General features: G+C 42.6%; 1 protein-coding gene across 2 annotated transcripts in view; it reads left to right on the forward strand.

The window, feature by feature from the left end:
• Positions 1 to 7,715: 7,715 nt before the first annotated feature.
• Positions 7,716 to 18,918, forward strand: part of RAPSN (receptor associated protein of the synapse) — a 29,964-nt gene continuing 18,761 nt past the window's right edge. For both annotated transcript variants that reach the window (XM_054971612.1, XM_054971613.1), the window contains exon 1: positions 7,716 to 8,152. In XM_054971612.1, coding sequence (XP_054827587.1) covers positions 7,937 to 8,152 — 216 coding nt within the window. In that variant the 5' untranslated portion in view covers positions 7,716 to 7,936. The remainder of the gene's footprint in view (positions 8,153 to 18,918) is intronic.

The raw sequence follows: 18,918 nt of genomic DNA on the forward strand, positions 1-18,918 counted from the left end.
TTTCTCTGTGGTCTTTGTTCTTCATTATGCATGCACTAATAAAAGGAGGAGAGGGGTTTGCCAGTTAAAAATAATAAATCTTTCTAGCCGAAAGGAGCATCCCAGCATTTATCACATTATTTTTGTCTCTGGAATGCTTATTCTTTTTTTTTCTTGTTCACACATTAACTTGTTAAGTTAATTCTCAGTCCTTTGTCTGTTTTAAAGGTTTACCCTTTATTTCCTATTCTAAATAGTGCATTGGTTATCCCAAAAATGAGTTGTGACCAGCAACTGGACCAGAATACTTATATATCAAATGCAGCGTCATACATGCGTTGGTTGATGAGGTATCTAATATATTCAAACACAGATGTAACTCTTGGAAAGATAAGTGCTCTTGCACATGCACACACACAAAATAATTGCCCAGCTACTTAAGTCTGATGGTCCATGAAGCTCGTGTTCTGTATTCTCACAATGGCCACAGATGCTACAGGAAGTTGATAAGTAAGTGAAACATTCAGATCCTTCTGCATGATCTGCAACATACAATGATGTCTCTAAACACATTATCCTGCTAGTAATAACCAAGGACATATACATGAGGTTAGCGGTACTTTGAAGTAGTTTTTAACAGCCATTTTAATAAGTTCCATATATTAATCTTCTATAATAGTGCCTTCTTTTATCTTAAACTTGCTGGTTATCGGAGGACTAAATTACTTACATTGCTCTCAAATTACTGAACAGGATGTTAAAACAGCTGCTGTCTTACAAAAATGACTTTGTTGTTCAGAGAGCTTTATTCTGCACTGTGACATGGAAGATTAGGCAGAAATTCTTTTAGAAAGCAGCTGGGCCATAGACCATGATACCCCCAAAGGACTGTGATTACAGCTGTGATTTAAGACCATGATGCTTTTTGTTACAGTGAGAACCTTTTCATCTTTGTTCATCTTTGTGGTTTCTGTGCAGTCCTATATCAGGACTGTACACATGCAGGCTAGCCACAGACGTTTCCGGAGCTTTCTAGAAGAGTAGGAGTGCCCCTTCTCCCTTTGGTGCTTTCCTGCCAAAATCATCACATGACCAAGAGGAGGGCACTATTCCATCAGCTCTCTTTTTGCTGCTGTGGAGAAAGGAACTGCATTGCTGTTCTCGGCTTTTCCCTCACATCATCCATGAGGCTGAGGAAAATTACTTCTCTTAAGTTTTTTAACCGTCAATAATTACTTTAGTGAAGAAAAATACTACATTTAAAGAAGAAAGGTTTCTCTCTTTCCCTTCGTTTTTATAACTCAAGAGTGGCTTCCTCAAGATGCTGGAAAATGCCAGCCTGATTAAAGGCATCTGCTCCCTCTCTGGCCCTTTGATTACCAAGGGCTAAGTCCAGAGGTGTGGCCTGCCAGAGCCTCCTTACAACAGTTCTTTCTTCAAGGCTGCAGCTGTCCCCCAGCCTGATTAAAGGTACCTGCCCCCTAGGTTCTAAGGGGAGAAGCTTGGAAATGTGGCTTGACCGAGCCCTCAGTTCCAAGACTTCCCAAAGGTTTTGCCTGCATGCCTGCCTGAATAAAGGCCCCTCCCCTCCTTGGCTGTGTTGGCTTTGAGAAGAGACACCTGGAGATGTAGATTAATAGAGCTCTCAGATCCAACACTTACAGGCTTTTTTATAAGGGTGAGGCTTTCCCCCAAGGCCTTTGGAATCCCTCCTCCTCTGGCTGTCCTTGGTTCTGAGGTGCAGTCACTGGAGGCAAGGGTTAAGACAACTAACACAATGGCATAGCAGCCTGGAATCATCAGTGTAATGATTGGAACTCTTTAGCTGGTTCTGTTTTAACAGAAATGATAATCCTGCACCTCTGCTTTTTGAAGACAGTTTCCTGTCTGTTCTGTGCATGCCTACACTCCCTTTTTCCCTACCAGGGAATGGTGTGGGCTCTTCTCAGGGTTCTCGGTCTCATTGCTCTAAGATTCAGCAGTCATTTAAGAATGTGCAGAAGGGTTTGTTTTAGTCAACTTTATTCAGCAGAAACAAAGAAAAGAACAGTAGGTCTAGCACAGGCCTTCCTTAGCAGTCCTACATCCAGTTTATACAGACATGAGTAAAACCTGGGCTGGAACTACTCCAGATTCTAATATCTTGGGACTAACATAAAACAGACTGTACAGCATTACAATTGCCACTACAAGGAGAGAGTTATTTCAATTATTTTCATCCTTTTGTAATGAGCTTTTGCCCGTGTCTGAAACTAAGCTACTACTAGCCAAAAGAAAGATGTATCTTTTCTCTTGGAAAGCTTTCAGCAATTAGTTCTCAGACCTGTCAAACAGATAAGTTCTTTGAACCACCTGTTTATCAGTACATTTATTTATATAGGGTTCAATATTGCTTTGCAACTCTATCAAACACACAGACACCTGTCTAGAGTTTATTTCACTTTATTGAAAATACACCCTAGTTTTTTAATGAAGCAAGTAATCAAAATATAAATGGTTATTAATATAAATCCTATATAAACAGAACACAGAAAGGCAATAAGAAATAAGTTTGCTAACATTTCTTAATAAATTCCAAGTTTAACATAAAGTTTCTATGAAATGCATAGGTAAAGATAAGTTCTCGCCTAAATTCTCTCAAGAGATTTCTTCCATCAGAGCTCTGACATTCTATCTGATCTTGCAGTTTTTAAGTCATCATATGCAAATATTTAAGGTCTATTCACATGATAGCACAAACAAACGATAATTGGTCTGATGCTTCATTGAATATTCATAGTTTCTATTGTATAACCTTCCAATTGGTAAAAAATTACGTTATACTCAAACTTGCAAGACAAAACTATAAATCTCTGAGAAGTGTCAGAAAAAGTTAAGTTGAGAGATCACCATTGGTTGAATCTCTGATAGAGGAACATTAATCTCGATAGAGTCCACTATTTTAATTAACTGTCAAAAGATTAAAGCACACCTGTTAGAATTACCTAATACACAGAAAAAAACACACAGACGGTTCATGCAAAGTCTGAAAGTTCATCTAGAATACAAGTACATGGCCTGGTATTGCTCAGTATTGATTATTGTCATGTGCTTTTATCTATATTGGTGCAACACTTTCTCTGGGATCATTCTTGTATGACACCATTTCTAACAAGAACCAGTTTGTAATGGTTGGAGCATTGTGCTAGGATCTGGGAAATCCAGATTCAAATGCCATTCTGCCTGAGAGACTTGCCTGTGACCTTGGGCCCTTTGCATTCTCTCAGCCTGGCCTGCTTTGCATGGCTGTTGTGTGGATGGAATGGAAAGGTAGAAAATGTAGCCACTTTGAGTCCCCACTGGGGGTGAAGGGTGGTCTCCTGCATAACTGTCATGCCACTACTACTATCACCTAGAGAACTAGACATATATTACCTTTTGTTGTCATTTGTTTTACTGCAAATGCTCCGTGACATTGCAATGCATAGCAATTATGTTTTCCTCAGCTAACTGTGATTAGAGGCATGGGCTATTTGGCCTTGCTACACACTATGATGGTCCATGGCCTGCCCTTTTGTTTGCTTCTTTGCTGCCTCGGACCCCCATTGTTGGGGAATGCGGTTGCTGGCAAGGTAATCTCTTTGGGGGGCGGGTTTATCCTCTGGCTGTTTTTGGTTTATCCTCTGGCTGTTTTTGCTGCACAGATTTCTAGTAGCACAAGGTGTATTTATGGCACATGCTGTCTATACTTTCTTTGGCCCCATCATGCCTGCTTCACCGTTTTCATTATTCTGGTGTGGATCTGCTGGGTTTTCACTCCTGCTGATGACTTCCACAGTTTTGGCCAGCTTCTTTTCCCTGCACTATTGCAGTAGTCTCAGGTTTTTTCTGAGTGGCAACTTCTGCTCCTTGACTACCAAATCTTCCATCTCTAAGTGGGTAAAAGTCTCTACTGAGGCTATAGCAGGACTTGGACTGTTCTTTGTGTGTTATTATGTTTGGGACAAAGCTCTCTAATCTTTCCTCTTCCTTATTGGATCTCTAAAACCATTCCAAATATGGGTGTAACCTCTTGTTAACTTTTTGCACCTCCCTGTTGCTTCATTTTTAGTGTACAGCACTTCCACCTGTGGAATGAGAAAACTCTGGGTTTCTAACCTATGTTCCCTCCATTCATAGAATTCCATGATGTTAATGTGTCCAATGCCCTGACAGGATTCCCTATCAGGGGTTGGATATCAGCCCTCATTTCTCACAATGCTATCAGTTGTATTAATTATTCAGGCTCTAAGATAGACCTGGCATTATCCTCACACTATCCTTTTGTGGTTTGGTAGAGGCTATCACACTCCCTCTTGAGTGCATGTTTGTTCAATGTCCTTTACCTGGCATGGCTCTCTCCTGGAGAGCTGTTTTTTCCTTGCTGTATTCCTGCTTGTACTTTGGCAGGGACACTTTTAGAGAGTTCCCAGCTTTTTTAGAAGCACCTCTGAGTGAATGTCAATGAGGTGCTAAACATCTGTTGGGAAGATGGTCCTCCATAGTCTGTGCAGAAGCCACAAAGATGAAAACAAGGTTGCACTTACCTGTTAACTGTTGTTCATTGGGTGGTTTTCTGTGCAGTTACACATCCCTCTCTCCTGCTGTGAACTTTCTGGAACCTTAGTTTCTGGAGGGATCTCCAGCAGTGGCATGGAGAGAACTGAGGGAATAGCACCCCTCCTCTTGGTCATGTGATTTGGCAGGAAAGTGCCAAAGGGAGGAGGGAAGCTCCTAGTCTTCTAGAAAGCTCTGGAAATCTTCTCCATGGATAGCCTGTGCCTGCCCAGTCCTAATGTGTGCCTGCACAGAAGACCACTCGATGAACAGTTACAGGTAAGTGCAACCCTGTTTTTCTCCTCCTATTGGGTTACCCTCATTAGAAAGCTCTAGAAAATGTAAAGCCATATAATTTTAATAATCACTTTTCCTGAATGTAGTACAGTAAATTAGAGTTCAGTCTTGCATCCAGTGCTGCTTGATGAGCCCAAAGCAGTGTTCTGTATCACCTGTTGTGTAGTGCATAAAACTGAATGGATACATGGAACAGCTGTTTTGAAATCCAATTGCTCATAAGAAGTGAGTAACACAGCATTATTATTATTGTAACAGCATTATTATACCTTTTGCAGGTTAATAGCAAAGCAAAACTTAAATTGCTTGTAGTTGAAAGATATCGAGATAAGATCTCTGTAATAAAGCAGGCCTGTGTTATTCTGTTCATCTTTAATTAAGTAAGTTGCTGTAAACTAGGTATGTTCACACATTTACTGTGGCCTGTGCCTAAAGTTCAGGCCTACTACTCAAGATTCTTTATTCATGAATTTGAGATTTGTACCTTTCTGCACACATGCACACGTGGGCACACACACTATTAGCCCTCTGAGAGGGGAAAAAACTGATTGTGTACAAAAACCAATGGCATCTGAACTGCAGATGCATTTCATGAACTCTTTATTTCATGTTGCTGTTTCGTTTCTTGTTTCTTCTCAACTTTTCAAGGGAAATTTAAGTAGCAATGAAACAGCCATAGAGTGTTTATGGTTACCTGCAGTTTCTACATCTTTGAGGTGACAAGAATTCCTTGTAAAGCTGGCTGCTACAACTCAGTCATCTGAATTCTTTTCATTCTGCAGTGAGAGAAGATATCATAGTGTTCTTTTCTCTCCCAGGTACTAGGCCTAATAATATAGTTGACTCTGGCAAGCAGGCTATGGAAATTTATTTATTTACGTCATTTATAGTCCACCTTTCTCACTGAGACTCAAGGTGGATTACACAGTATGAGGTTAATACAATCAATATCAAGTACATTTCAATACACCATAAGGTAAATATAAGTATCCTGTGCAGTTTACCTGGAAATGCCCTATGAAGAGGTGGACCCTGTGGATTGGAATTAGTAGATGGCTTTGGGTAGTAGGAACAAAAGCAGAAAAGCTTTGAGCCAGCAAGTTTCAGAATGAGAGCAAACATGAGCTGTTCCTTGTGTTCCCAACAGGAGACTACCTGGTTTTTCAAACATGTTTGGTAGAAGCAGCCCCTCCCAATCCTAGTGTCTATCTAGAAATGCCATACATTCCAGAGAAGAATTTGTGATCCAATCTGAGTGCGTGATCAATATTAGGAGGCAAACCAGAACACTTACGTATGTGAAATAATTCCAGCATTTTCCTGAATTTCAAACATACACAACAAGATGTCTTTTCCATGTTGTCTTCCAAAGCTAGTGGGTTTTGAAATCTATATGGACAGGATGAGGATAAGTTACTTAATCAACAAAAGTTAGGTGTAGAAACCTAAGGATATGGGGTGGGGGGCTTTCATTTATATCTCCATCTTCTATCTAAAATCCCAGAGCTCTATAAAACTCTTTACTAGATCCCTTAGAGGAATTATCCTAGTAAGTGTGAAACATTTTTAAAATGCATCATTTGTCTGAACCCACTTTTGTATATCCCTGTTACCATAATATTAAGCTCTCAGCAACTTCTTGCAGAGCAGAAACTAGACCTGGCTATGAATTTCACCAAATAAGCTGAACTGGCACATAGAGGAAAACTTATTCATGGCATAAACCTGCTTTTTGTGTATTTTTTTGCTGGCTAATTGGGCACCATCAGTTAAGTATGAATGTGCCAGTCTTCAATATGTGAATAGGAATAATTGTTGTACAAGCATGCCTTATATTCATGTAGTGTGTGAATTTTCATCAAAGTATGCTTTGAGAATCTGGTATACAAATTGGGTTTCCAGTTTGTATTTGGCCAAAAAATAAGATCATACCACAGTTTCAACATTTAAAAAAAAATATATGTAAAGGTGAGTGGATCTGTGCATATCAAAATACAATGGTGCCAAGTGCCTGAGCTACAAATTTTGTCTCTATGCCACATAGAATGGCACATTAGTCTGCTGCCACCAAAACCATTGTGTCTTGAGACTCCTTAAATGCTAACACGTTTTCTGTGGTAAATAGGCTTTTTGTAATCCAGATCCTACTTTGTCACACAGCAGCCAATGCTCTAAAAGTTTTAGAGCCACTTCACACATGATGTTGTTAGATACCCACTTAAATCAACATGGAATGTATATCAAAGTACAACAAACTCGAGTGTGTAATTATGTGTCATACAAGTTAGCTCATGAGAGAAGTGTTTGACAGGAGCTCCCTGTTTCTATGCACACACAGCAAGCTCGAGTTTGCTTCTGCATAATGTGTGAAATGATTCAAAGTATTAAATCCTTCTGCCAGTGTGCTCTGGCTTCTAGGATATGCTCTCAGTGTCCCAGAGACAAGCGGAGTTCTCTCCTGTGTTGCTTAAGTGCCCTCCATCTCACAGTTGGAATCCACTCATGCATCCTGGTACTCTTAAGTGTATTCAGTATCCAAAGGAAACATTTGATAACTCTGTCATAGCAATAGACTCTGGTCTCTCTGGTGTATTTATAAAAGCAGTATACACGGAAGGACAACGGTTGGTTCTGGCTTGCTTTCTGACCTTGGGGGTTACCAAGCCTAACATTCCAGCAAAGTCATATGATCAAGATTGACAGGCACAGCTGTCACCAGTTGAGGGGAGGGACACAGGAGTGGCCATTCCGATTGAATTTCATGCCAGCCACTTAGGATTTTTTTTCTAGTTGCCTTTTCTCTCTTCCACTCCTTTGTTCATGGATTTGGGCTGTTGAAAGTTATGATGGGACAGCAGCAGACAAGGTGGGATCCCCCAATGGATTAGAAGGGCTGGCCTAGGATCTTCATGGTTTCTATTAGCCATCCCTTATTGACATTCCTACGATCTGAAGTACCAGAGTATCCCATAGCTCTGAGCTTCCTAAATATGCAATCCATCGTCCTGTTTTAACACAGATTTCATCGTGTGTATTTTGCGTACTCTCTCACACGCACGTGTCTGCTGTCCTAGTAGGTTGGTATATGAAGCTCTTGGTCACAAGAGAAATGGGTCAGGACCAGACAAAGCAGCAGATAGAAAAAGGACTCCAACTGTACCAGTCCAACCAGACAGAAAAGGCTCTGCAAGTTTGGCTGAAGGTTTTGGAAAAGACCACAGACGTTGCTGGCAGGTTCCGAGTTCTGGGATGTCTCATCACTGCTCATTCAGAGATGGGCAGGTACAAAGATATGCTAAAGGTAACGTAATATCAGAATGAATGCATTTTTTGCACTACAGAGAGGATGGGAGTGAGGGTGGAAAAAGTAGGACTTGCGGTTTAGCAATACAGATATGAAAGTATAACCAATGTTTGTTGATTGAATTATGCTCCCTGTCTCTCATTTCTAGAAGTTTTTAGAGTGCTCATCTGTAGTATTGATTGTCAGGAACAGTGTAGTCCTAGCCATAGCATATTACCATGCAGATTGTTCAGTTTAGCTGTACATTACTGAAATGCAGCTGAATTTGCAACCGTTCAGGAGATGCTGCAGCTATCCTTAGTGTGTTGTAGCAATTGACTGTCTTTAATATGGCTATTATTTACTAACTTTTATACTTCATTGCCAGCAAAGCACCAAATGGTGATAGAATAAATGCCCAAATGGTGGGTCATCATCAGTTTGCTTATTATTAACATAGTACTTTATTTAGCATATGTTATTCCAGCAATCCTTACAACTATCCACAAGCTAGTACTTATCTATGTATTGCAAATTTGTGGATGGAGGAGAAAATGCCTTGTGCACAGCCATCCTATGATGTCAGTTTTGAACTGAGTCTTCCGGGCTCACCACAGGTTTCTGAGTGACCAATATGACACATCAGCTCTCATGAAGGCAATACTGGGTGTGAAGATGTAAGTGGTTCTAATAACTTGGAATTTGATGTTCATCTGGGTCTGGCTATTGACAGGTAGGAAAGATCCATTTCCACTGTAGTATCTGAAAGATGTTTTTCCTCTATGAGTATAGTAGTAATAGTTGCAAGTTTTTGTATTTTTCCTTAGTATCCAAACACCAAAGACCAAGCCATATTCAAACTGGTATGAATAAGCCAGATGTTACCCTGATTTGAAGAGTTTGCTCTCTAAATAGGCATGTATACACAATCAGACATGGACTGGTGAGAAACAAACAATGAGACATTCAAACAGGAGTGTTTTGAGGTAGTGTATTTCATAGAGCAAGCCTAGTAGCCTTTGTGCAAAAGTATCTGAATGATGCAGTCCTTCATCTGAAGCACTCACAGCCAGATATGTGTTTGGTGAGAATGATAGCCAATTTGTACTAGGAAGAGGAGGAGCTTAATCCCTCAACCCCACATACCTCAGCCAAGAGCATTCCAGCTTGTTAATTAGGGTTGTTTGGCTGGCAAGGTTGAGCAATTTTTTAGTCAGACAGAGTCAAACTATCTGTAAGGGCACTTGAGAAAACTCGACAGAAAAAGATGAAAAGGACTTCCAGAGTTGGAGGGGGGGGGCAGTTTAGATGTAGAGTATGTGAAAAGTATACTGTGGATTAAACAGAAATGCAAAAGATGATAATCTTGGAACCTTGAAGGTAAAAAGATTTGGATTTTGGTTCAACAGAAGAAAAAGATTGCATGGATGCTCTAAAAAGGCTGGGTATAGTCAAGTGAGCTTTGAAGAACTTGGAACAAATCAGGGAAGAATGATGGAAAGAAGAATTTATCATGGTGACAATTTCCAGATTCCTAAGCAGCTTTGGATGCTAAGTTATGTGCTGATACAAAGCAGTGGGACTCAGGAAATGCTTTCATTCCCAAACATGAAAAATTAATTGAAAGGAGCCATTTATTTATTTAGGACCTTATAGGAAACGATAAAAAGTGAATGAATAATTTTGTTCATTGGTTACATTAATTAAACTTAACCCTCTGCCTTTTACCTTCTCCTCCTCCTCTCTGATAACCCTTGTTGCGCAGCTGAGACTTCTGCTGCAGCAGCTTCATGCTGTTGGTGGCCAGGCAGGCAGTGGCTAGCCATCAAGCAAGAGAGGAGAAAGAAAACTTTCCTTTGTGATGTATCAGATACTACTCCCAGTGTATCTGATGAGCCACCCCTGCTGCACCCTGGGGAATGCAGTATGTCTGCTTTAAGTTGTGCGCCCTACAGACTAGATTACCAAGGGTGCAGTAGGTGTGGCTCTTCCACATCAGGAGCAGCATCTGAGGCCTGGGGGGAGGTAGAGAGATTTTCTTCCTACTTTCCTACCTGTAGCAGCCTGATTAGCCCAGTTTGGCCTGAGCTTGTCAGGGCTTGGGAGCTAAGCAGGGTTGGCCATGGTCAGAACTTAAATGGGAGACTATCTAGGATAGGAAGGTTGAGGGTTACTATGCAGAGGAAGGCAATGGCAAACCACCTCTGTTAGACTCCTGACTAGAATTCCCAGTGGATGGGGTCACCACAAGTTGGGTATGACCAATGGCACATTCTTGTCCTGCCCGTTGGTCAACCAGAGCCTGATGCTTCCAAAGTGGCCTTATATGTGCTGTTAGGAGATGAGGTACAAAAAAATAAAAGACATTCCCATTGATTTCAAAGGGAATAAATAAAAAGGGCAGCGGCATGTGTAATAATGATACAAGTGAAAATGATTTTTTTAATGGAAAACGGGAAAGAAAATTGCACATACCAAAATAGGACAAGTTCTTCATACTGGCAGCACTAGATGGCCTTAATTATAAGACATAAGAAGGATGCAAAGCAGCCTAAATGTTAATTGTGATCTGAGAGAAAGCAAAGCAGAAGTATTGCAAAGGGAAGTTGACTTTGGAAGTATCAAAAGATTAGAGGATTGCACCATGTCATAGAAAACTCCCTCTGTAGAAAACTAGTGTAATAGTCAGAGGGGTTCTAGTCTAGACTTCACCTTGACTTGCTTAATTTTCTGTGTTCAGAGCCTTTGTGTTAAGAAATATTCAACCATACAGTTTCTCCATATGCAGTTCTGAAGTGGTAGTCTTGGGAGAAGAGAGTTCAGTTCTAAAGTCTGCATTGTTTGCATAGCCAAATATTGGCATCTCTCAAGTTGAAGCAATGTATAGGCCTTCCATGGTAAGTTATAATTCATTGTTGTTCTTCTGTGCAGCCCTACATTGGGACTGCCCACGCACAGGCCTGCCACGGAGATATTTTTTTCTACCTTAAAATCTGTTGGGGGGGCACTTGCCCCTACCGCGCATGTGCAGTAGCGTTCCTGCCAAAACGCAGTTGCTAGGGCAAGTGCCCCCCAATTTCCTCAGTTCTTTAGCCGCCAACTAGAGGTTCATTTCTAGCGTGGTGTTGTTCATTCTGTTGTGATGTTGCAGTCTTCTCTCTTTAAGAAGTGCCAATGCTGCGGCACAAAAATGACCCACTCCTACGGTCATGATCTTTGTCTATTATGCCTCAGAGAGGGTCATAACATTTCCCAATGTAAAATATGTCAAAACTTCACACTCAAGGCGAGGAATGACAGGGCTGCTCACCTGAAGGCGGTTTTGTGGGGATCATCCCTCTTAACCCCTGAAAAATCGACTGGGGAAAAGCCTGTGGACAAGGGGTGGTCTCCGGGACCAACAACATCGCCAACCGTTCCGAAACCCTCGGATCCGAAAAAACAGTCTTCGGTTCCGAGCAAATCACCATCAGAAGTGAGATCCACCACCAGTGAGCTGGTAAGTGCTAAAACACAAGTCTAGGAAGCGTTCATCTTCAGATCTGGCAAGTCAGGCTGCTTCAGAGCCCCCTCCTAAGAAGGCTAAGGCTAAAACTAAGCACAGAAAGTGCTCAGCCTCATCTCGCAGTGACAGAGGTAGATCTTCCCCGCCTCCTACCATCCCAGAGGAAGAGGTGGTGGATCTTCTCCACACCCCGTTGCCTCCGCGCACTCCTTCTTTGCATGGTGGGGATGATGATTACCCTTCCATTCATTCTTTATCGGAACCAATCATTTCTTTGGAGCAATTGTTGGCTTTGTACCCAATGTTAGCTCACATCTCGAACCCGACAGAACAATCTTCAATGGAGTCAGCCCAGCTGCCTTCCACTTCAACAGAATGATCACAAATGCAACCACCTGCTGAACCGCTTCAACAACACTCCATTCCGATGTAGTGGGCGGATCCTTCTAACCGAGCTACTACCTTGCAATAGTCTCAACAATCAGAACCCCTGTCCATCATCTTCAAGGCCTCCTGGAGGACTGGGGATGTGCCACAAGATTGGAGAAGAGCGAATGTTACCCAATCTTTAAGAAAGGGAGGAAGGATGACCCGGGAAACTACAGGCTGGTCAGTCTGACTTCTGTTGCTGGGAAGAGATTAGAACAGATTTTAAAGGGATCCATCTGTAAGCATCTGAAGGACCACTCAGTGATCCGGGGAAGTCAGCATGGTTTTGTTCCTAACAGATCTTGCCACACCAACCTGGTTTCCTTCTTTGATCGAGTGACCAGCTTACTGGATCCAGGGAACTCTGTTGACGTGATTTATCTGAATTTCAGTAAAGCTTTTGATAAGGTCCCCCATGACATTCTGATGGGCAAACTGGAAGACTGTGGAGTGGACTATAGGACAGTTCGGTGGATAGGGAACTGGTTGGAGGACCACACTCAAAGAGTAGTGGTCAACGGCGGTTCATCAGATTGGAGGGAGGTGTCCAGCGGGGTACCGCAGGGCTCGGTTTTGGGCCCGGTACTTTTCAATATTTTTATCAATGATCTGGATGAAGGAGTGGAAGGGCTGCTCATTAAATTTGCTGATGATACCAAATTGGGAGCGGTAGCAAACACCCAAGAAGATAGAATTAAAATTCAACAAGACCTGAATACTCTGGAGAAGTGGGCAGCTGTAAATAGGATGCAATTCAACAAAGACAAGTGCACAGTATTACATCTGGGCCACAAAAATGGGAAGCACAAATACTGGATGGGGGATACACTTCTGGGCAGTAGTATATGTGAAAGGGATCTTGGGGTAAGAGTGGACTGTAAACTAAATATGAGCAGTCAGTGTGATGCGGTGGCAAAAAAGGCTAATTCAATCCTGGGTTGTATCAAAGGGGCCATAGCGTCAAAATCGCAGGAGGTCATAGCCCCTCTCTATACTTCCTTGGTCAGGCCACACCTGGAGTATTGTGTGCAGTTCTGGAGGCCTCACTTCAAAAAGTATGTGGACAAAATCGAGAGGGTGCAGAGGAGAGCGACAAGAATGATCAGGGGTCTGGAGACTGAGCCCTATGAGGAAAGGCTGAGGGCCTTGGGATTGTTTAGTTTGGAGAAGAGGAGGTTGAGGGGGGGACATGATTGCTCTCTTTAAATATTTGAAAGGCTGTCATTTGGAGGAGGGCAAAGAGCTGTTCCAGTTGGCAGCAGAGGGTAGGACGTGAAGCAATGGGCTTAAATTACATGCACAAAGGTACTGGCTGGATATTAGGAAAAACTTTTTCACGGTCAGAGTAGTTCAAAAGTGGAATCAGCTGCCTAGGGAGGTGGTGAGCTCCCCCTCACTGGCAGTTTTCAAGAAGAGGCTGGACAAATGTTTGTCAGAGATGCTTTAGGCTGATCCTGCACTGGGCAGGGGGTTGGACTAGATGGTCTGTATGGCCCCTTCCAACTCTATGATTCTATGAATCTTCTATTGGACTCCCACAATCGCTTCCCCCCTGGCAATCAGTTCCAAGAATAGGTAATATGACTAACTGGCAAGATTTTGTTGCATGGTTGCAGTCTGTATCTGGCATTTTTCCATCACCAACCTGCTGCAGCTGTTCCGGTACCACCACCTTATCCACCTCCACCATATACTTCAGTTCCGACAACATCCTCAGAACCAGTTTCTTCAGCCCCAAGGGCGGTTTCACATTCCCATTCCCAGCAACCTCCAGCGGAATTCTCCAGTTCCGATGATGAAGATGAAGATGCCTCTCACTCCGAGGCCACTTCGGACTTGGCTTCTGACCTGTCTCCTGAAGAGTCAGTGGGTGACATGCGTTCAACATTGCCTAATGATGACTATAGGATGTTTTCGAAACAGATGATTAGGATGGTAACGGCTTTGAAGCTGGACATTTCTACATCCACGTCCAAGCCCGAAAGTAAAGTCTTACATGCGTTGTACTCTGGATCTCTGGTGCCTGTTGCTTTTCCACTGGTGGAGGCTCTGCTGGGCATGGCACAAGCCATTTGGTGATCACACTCTTCTACTTTGGCTACTTCTCGTAAAATAGAGAAGTACTACAAGTTCAAGCAACAAGACTGCCCATATCTCTTCAACCATCCTCGCCCATCCTCATTGGTGGCAGAAGAGGTCCAGGCGCATTACCAACATGGTTCATTGTTGGCCCCAGCAGATAGAGAGGGCAGGAAACTTGATGCTGTGGGACAAAAAATGTACTCTTCTGCATCACTAAATTTTAGGATTGTACATTTTCAGACCATCATGGGGTCGTTCAATCTTTTCCTGTGGCAGCGTTTGTCAACTTACTTGCAGGACCTGCCTGAAGATCATCGCCCTTTGGTAAAGGCACTACAGTCTGAAGCCATTAAGTTGGCCAAACAGATGACAGCTGTTAAGGATGCTGCTGACTGTTCTGCCCGTTCCATGGTATCTTCCGTCATTTTGCAGTACCATGCCTGGCTTCACTCTACAGCGCTTCCTTTAGACAAAAGAACGAAAATTGAAGATTTCCCATTTGAAGGGACTCTCCTCTTTTTGGAGAAAACAGATGACTCCCTCTCCCAAATGAAGAAAACCCACCAGCAGCCGAATCCTTGGGGGGCATTGCCCCACAGCAACCTTACGGTTCTCAGAGTCGCTTCCAGAGGACACCAGCCTATCAGCATGCCTATCAGCACTCCTACCAACAGAGTCAAGGAAGGTACTCTTACCATCAACCATATACCCAGCACTCTTTCCCTGCTTCTTCCTCTCAGAGGCACTCCGCTAAACGATCCTCAGGATCCTGAGGAAAGCAAGGCCAGCCACTATCTCTCAAGGCATCGACTTAGGGGCAGAAATCAATGTTCTGACTAGGACTGGAGGGGTCAGTAGAGCCTGTTCCCTTTCTGGACAGATAGCACCCATAGTCTGCTTTTTGGGGATCCATCACTGAGGACTTCTGGGTTCTCTCAATTGTTGCCAATGGTTACAAGTTGTTGTTTTCTGAATGTCCCCCAGTTTCTTTACCTCCTGGTTCATCTCCCTCTTGTTCTCATGTTCTTCGAGTTAAATGTTGTTGATTTGTTAAAGGTGCTATTCACAAGGTTAATTTGCAAGCCTTTCCTTATGGGTTTTATTCAAGATATTTTCTGGTTGATAAGAAAGCTGTTGGGTCTAGACCAATAGTAGACCTGAGAGGCCTAAATAAATTTATAAAGGTACAGAGATTCAGAATGCTTACATTGAACAGGGTAATTGAATTTCTAGAAGTCGGTTTTTTGTTCGCCATCGTTAACTTGAAGGATGTGCACTTCCACACCTCAATTTATGAAGGCCACAGCAAGTATCTCCGCTTCATGTGTGAGAGTGAAGCCTTTGAATACACTGTGTTGCCTTTTGGCTTAGCCTCAGCTCCTCATGTGTTCATGAAGTGTATGGCTGTCATGGTGGCATTCCTGCACTCTAAAGACTGTACGATTTTTCCTTACTTGGACGACTGGCTCCTGGTGGGACCCATGCCAGAATCACTTTGTGATCATATAAATCTTACCATTACCACAGTCTCACATCTAGGTCTGTTGGTGAATTGGGATAAGTTAATCCTGACCCCATCCAGAGCAAATCATTTTATTGGAGTCCAGTTTGATTCCCTGCAAGGCAGTTTTTCACATCCAATCGGAACCAATCAGTCCTTATGATCCAAATCCTCTTGGGCCTTATGTCTTCAACTACGACTATTGTGTTTTTCGTATGGCTTCATATGAGACCCTTGCAGAATTGGTTTGTGCGCAAGTACAATCCACAAATCATGAGTCAAGCTGTACGACTTTCTATTCCAAGGGTTAAAATGATCTGCCCACCTTCTTGGTGGATCATAATAATTTGGCTGGAAACTATGAGTTCGGAACTTTTTTTAGCAGATGTTACTATTTCTGTGGATGCCCAGATGCCTCATCATTGGGTTGGGGTGGCCACTGTGTTGCGTTAACTGTTCAAGATGCTTGGTCCCCCAAAGAAGCTAAATTGCACATTAATATCCTGGAGCTTCAAGCAATCCGTTACTCCCTTGCTTCTTTTGCAGATGTCCTATGCAACACGTGGGTTCAAATCCTCTTAGACAACACAACGGCGTGTTACTATCTGAACAAGCAAGGGGGAATGGCATCGCTCAAACTCTGTGCCAAAGCCATAGCTTTATGGGAGTGGGCAGTAACCAACAGCATCCGACCTCAAGCTATGCACATAGCTGGAACAGTGAACACCAAGGCAGACACACTCAGCAGGGTGTTCCTAAGTCAACACGAGTGGTCTTTACACTACAAATACCTGGCAACAGTTTTTCACAAATGAGGGTTCCCCATGATAGATCTTTTTGCCATGAGAGACCCGCAAATTCTGTTCCAGAGCGGGGACAGACTCTATCTCACTGGGTGATGCCTTCCCTCCCAACCCCCTCCTGCACAAAGTTTTGTGCAGAATTCGAACCTTCAGTACTCGCTGTATTCTAGTTACTCCCTTCTGGCCTCACCAGGAGTGGTTTCCATTCCTGCTCTCCATGTCCAAGGGCCGTTTCCTTTACTTTCCCTTAGCCCAGATCTACTGGTCAGGGTGAAATTGACAGCATAGTTACTTTACCCCACAATCTAGGGTTCTCTGATGAAGTTACACATGTTCTGTTGAACCCAAGAAAGTTATCCACCAGGGCTGTCTAGGGTCAACTGGTTTATCCCCTTTTTCCTGCCCATTGCTGTGTATACTGGAATGCCTTCTGGGTTTGCACAAAATGGGGCTCTCTATCAGCAGTGTTAAGGTACATATGGTGGCTATCTCTGCTTTTCACAGAAGGATAGCTGGGAAAACAGCAGTTCCTTAAGGGCTTGTTTAAAACCTTTCCCCCTAGGACTCCCCCTGTCCCACAGTGGAGTTTGCCTTTGGTGCTCTCGCAGCTTATGCTGCCACCCTTTGAGCCTTTGGCATCCTGTCAATTATCCCTGTTAACGATGAAGGTGGAATTTCTTATTGCCATTACCTCAGCCCAACGTGGGGGAAATCACTGCCTTTCGCATTGACCCTCCATTCCTTCAATTTTTCCCAGAAAAAGTTATAGTACAAACTAGTATTGAGTTCCAACCCAAAGTGGTGTCCAAATTTCACTTACAGGAAAGAGTGGTCCGGTGTTCTTCCCTAGACCCCCTGTAGAGAAGTCACTGCACACGTTAGATCTTAAGTGGTCTTTATTGTACTACTTGCATTGAACAAGTGATACCAGAAAATCTACATCATTGTTCATTTGTTATGCTGGTGCACGTAAAGGCCTTGCAGCATCCTCCCAGTCCTTGTCTAGATGGATTGTTTCCACTATTAAACTGTGTTACAGAAAGGCTGGTTTGAGGTGTCCGTTTCTGGTTAAAGCCCATTCCACACAAGCTCAAGCTGCTTCAGCTGCATTTCTTTGAGGGGTTCCCTTACAAGATGTCTGTCAAGCTGTGACTTGGTCTTCTCCTGACATGTTCATCAAGCTCTATTCTGTGGACACAAATGCAAGGTGTGATTCAGCAGTAGGAACGGCTGTACTCCAGTCACTGTTTGGCTGATCACTCACACCCGCCTCCATTGGTGAGTAGCTCACTATACTCCCAATGTGGGGCTGCACAGAAGAACAACGATGAAAAACAGTGTTGCACTTACCTGTAACTGTTGTTCGTCGAGTGTTTTCTGTGCAGACACACATTCCCTTCCTCCTGCCCCACTGTGTTATTTAAATGCCTGATCTCTCTGGCAGCTCCAGAGAACTGAGGGAATCTGGGGGCACTCGCCCTAGCAACCGCATTTTGGTGGGAAAGCTACTGTGCAAGCACAGTAGGGGCGCGCTCCCCCTTTAACAGATTTTAAGCTAGAAAAAAAAATCTCTGCGGCAGGCATGCGTGTGCATAGTCCCAATGTGTGCCTGCACAGAAGGCACTCAACGAACAACAGTTACAGGTAAGCGCAACACTGTTTTTATGAGTTAGTTCCCACATAGTTTGACTTCCTGCATGAAGCAGATTGAAGACCTCTGATTTTTAAACCCAGGGAGGGAAGTTGAGGATTTTTTTTGCCTTAATGATTAATACATGCTTATAAGAGCTGTCTAGCAATAAAAAGGCCAATCAGGTAAATTACAGAACTCTTTCTTGCAGGTAATCAAGGAATGGTTGGCCAGGCACTTCTTAAGGCTTTTTCTTAGGTATAAGATAACAATGTTCTAAATAAATAAATTATTTTTATTTTATAAGCCACCTTGAGCAGATTCCTAGAGAGGTGGCATAAAAATATTCTAAATAAATAATATTTTGTTTCATAAGATAAGGGAGAGGCTATACAATTCCACATGGCAGCAAGTTTATACTAGTTTATTTGATTTGATTAGTCCGACTGAGAAAGAAATCCATTAATAATTTGGGAGGCGCATCAAGCCTATGGCGATCCTGAAAGATAACCATGTTTGAATAGAAAAGAGCAAAAAAAATAGATTTACACTAAGTTTGACTGGTTTAAAAACAATTCCTGAAATACTATGCTCAAAGTTTAGAAAAACAGAATGAATCATCAGGCTTGAACTGAAGCTATATTAACTCTTGAGAAAAGAATATGGTAGATAATCTGCCAAAGCTTTAATATAATTAAGATTACTTCAAGTTATGCTTTGTCAAGATGCCGAAAATGAAGCAGACACATCTTGTCTTGAATACTTAAGAGTCTAAATAAAAAGGTGTGTACTAAGTTTGGAGAACCTTATGAAATAAACAATTTATAAATGGAA

Source organism: Eublepharis macularius, chromosome 2, assembly GCF_028583425.1.
Source record: "Eublepharis macularius isolate TG4126 chromosome 2, MPM_Emac_v1.0, whole genome shotgun sequence".
In the NCBI taxonomy this organism is placed as follows: domain Eukaryota; kingdom Metazoa; phylum Chordata; class Lepidosauria; order Squamata; family Eublepharidae; genus Eublepharis; species Eublepharis macularius.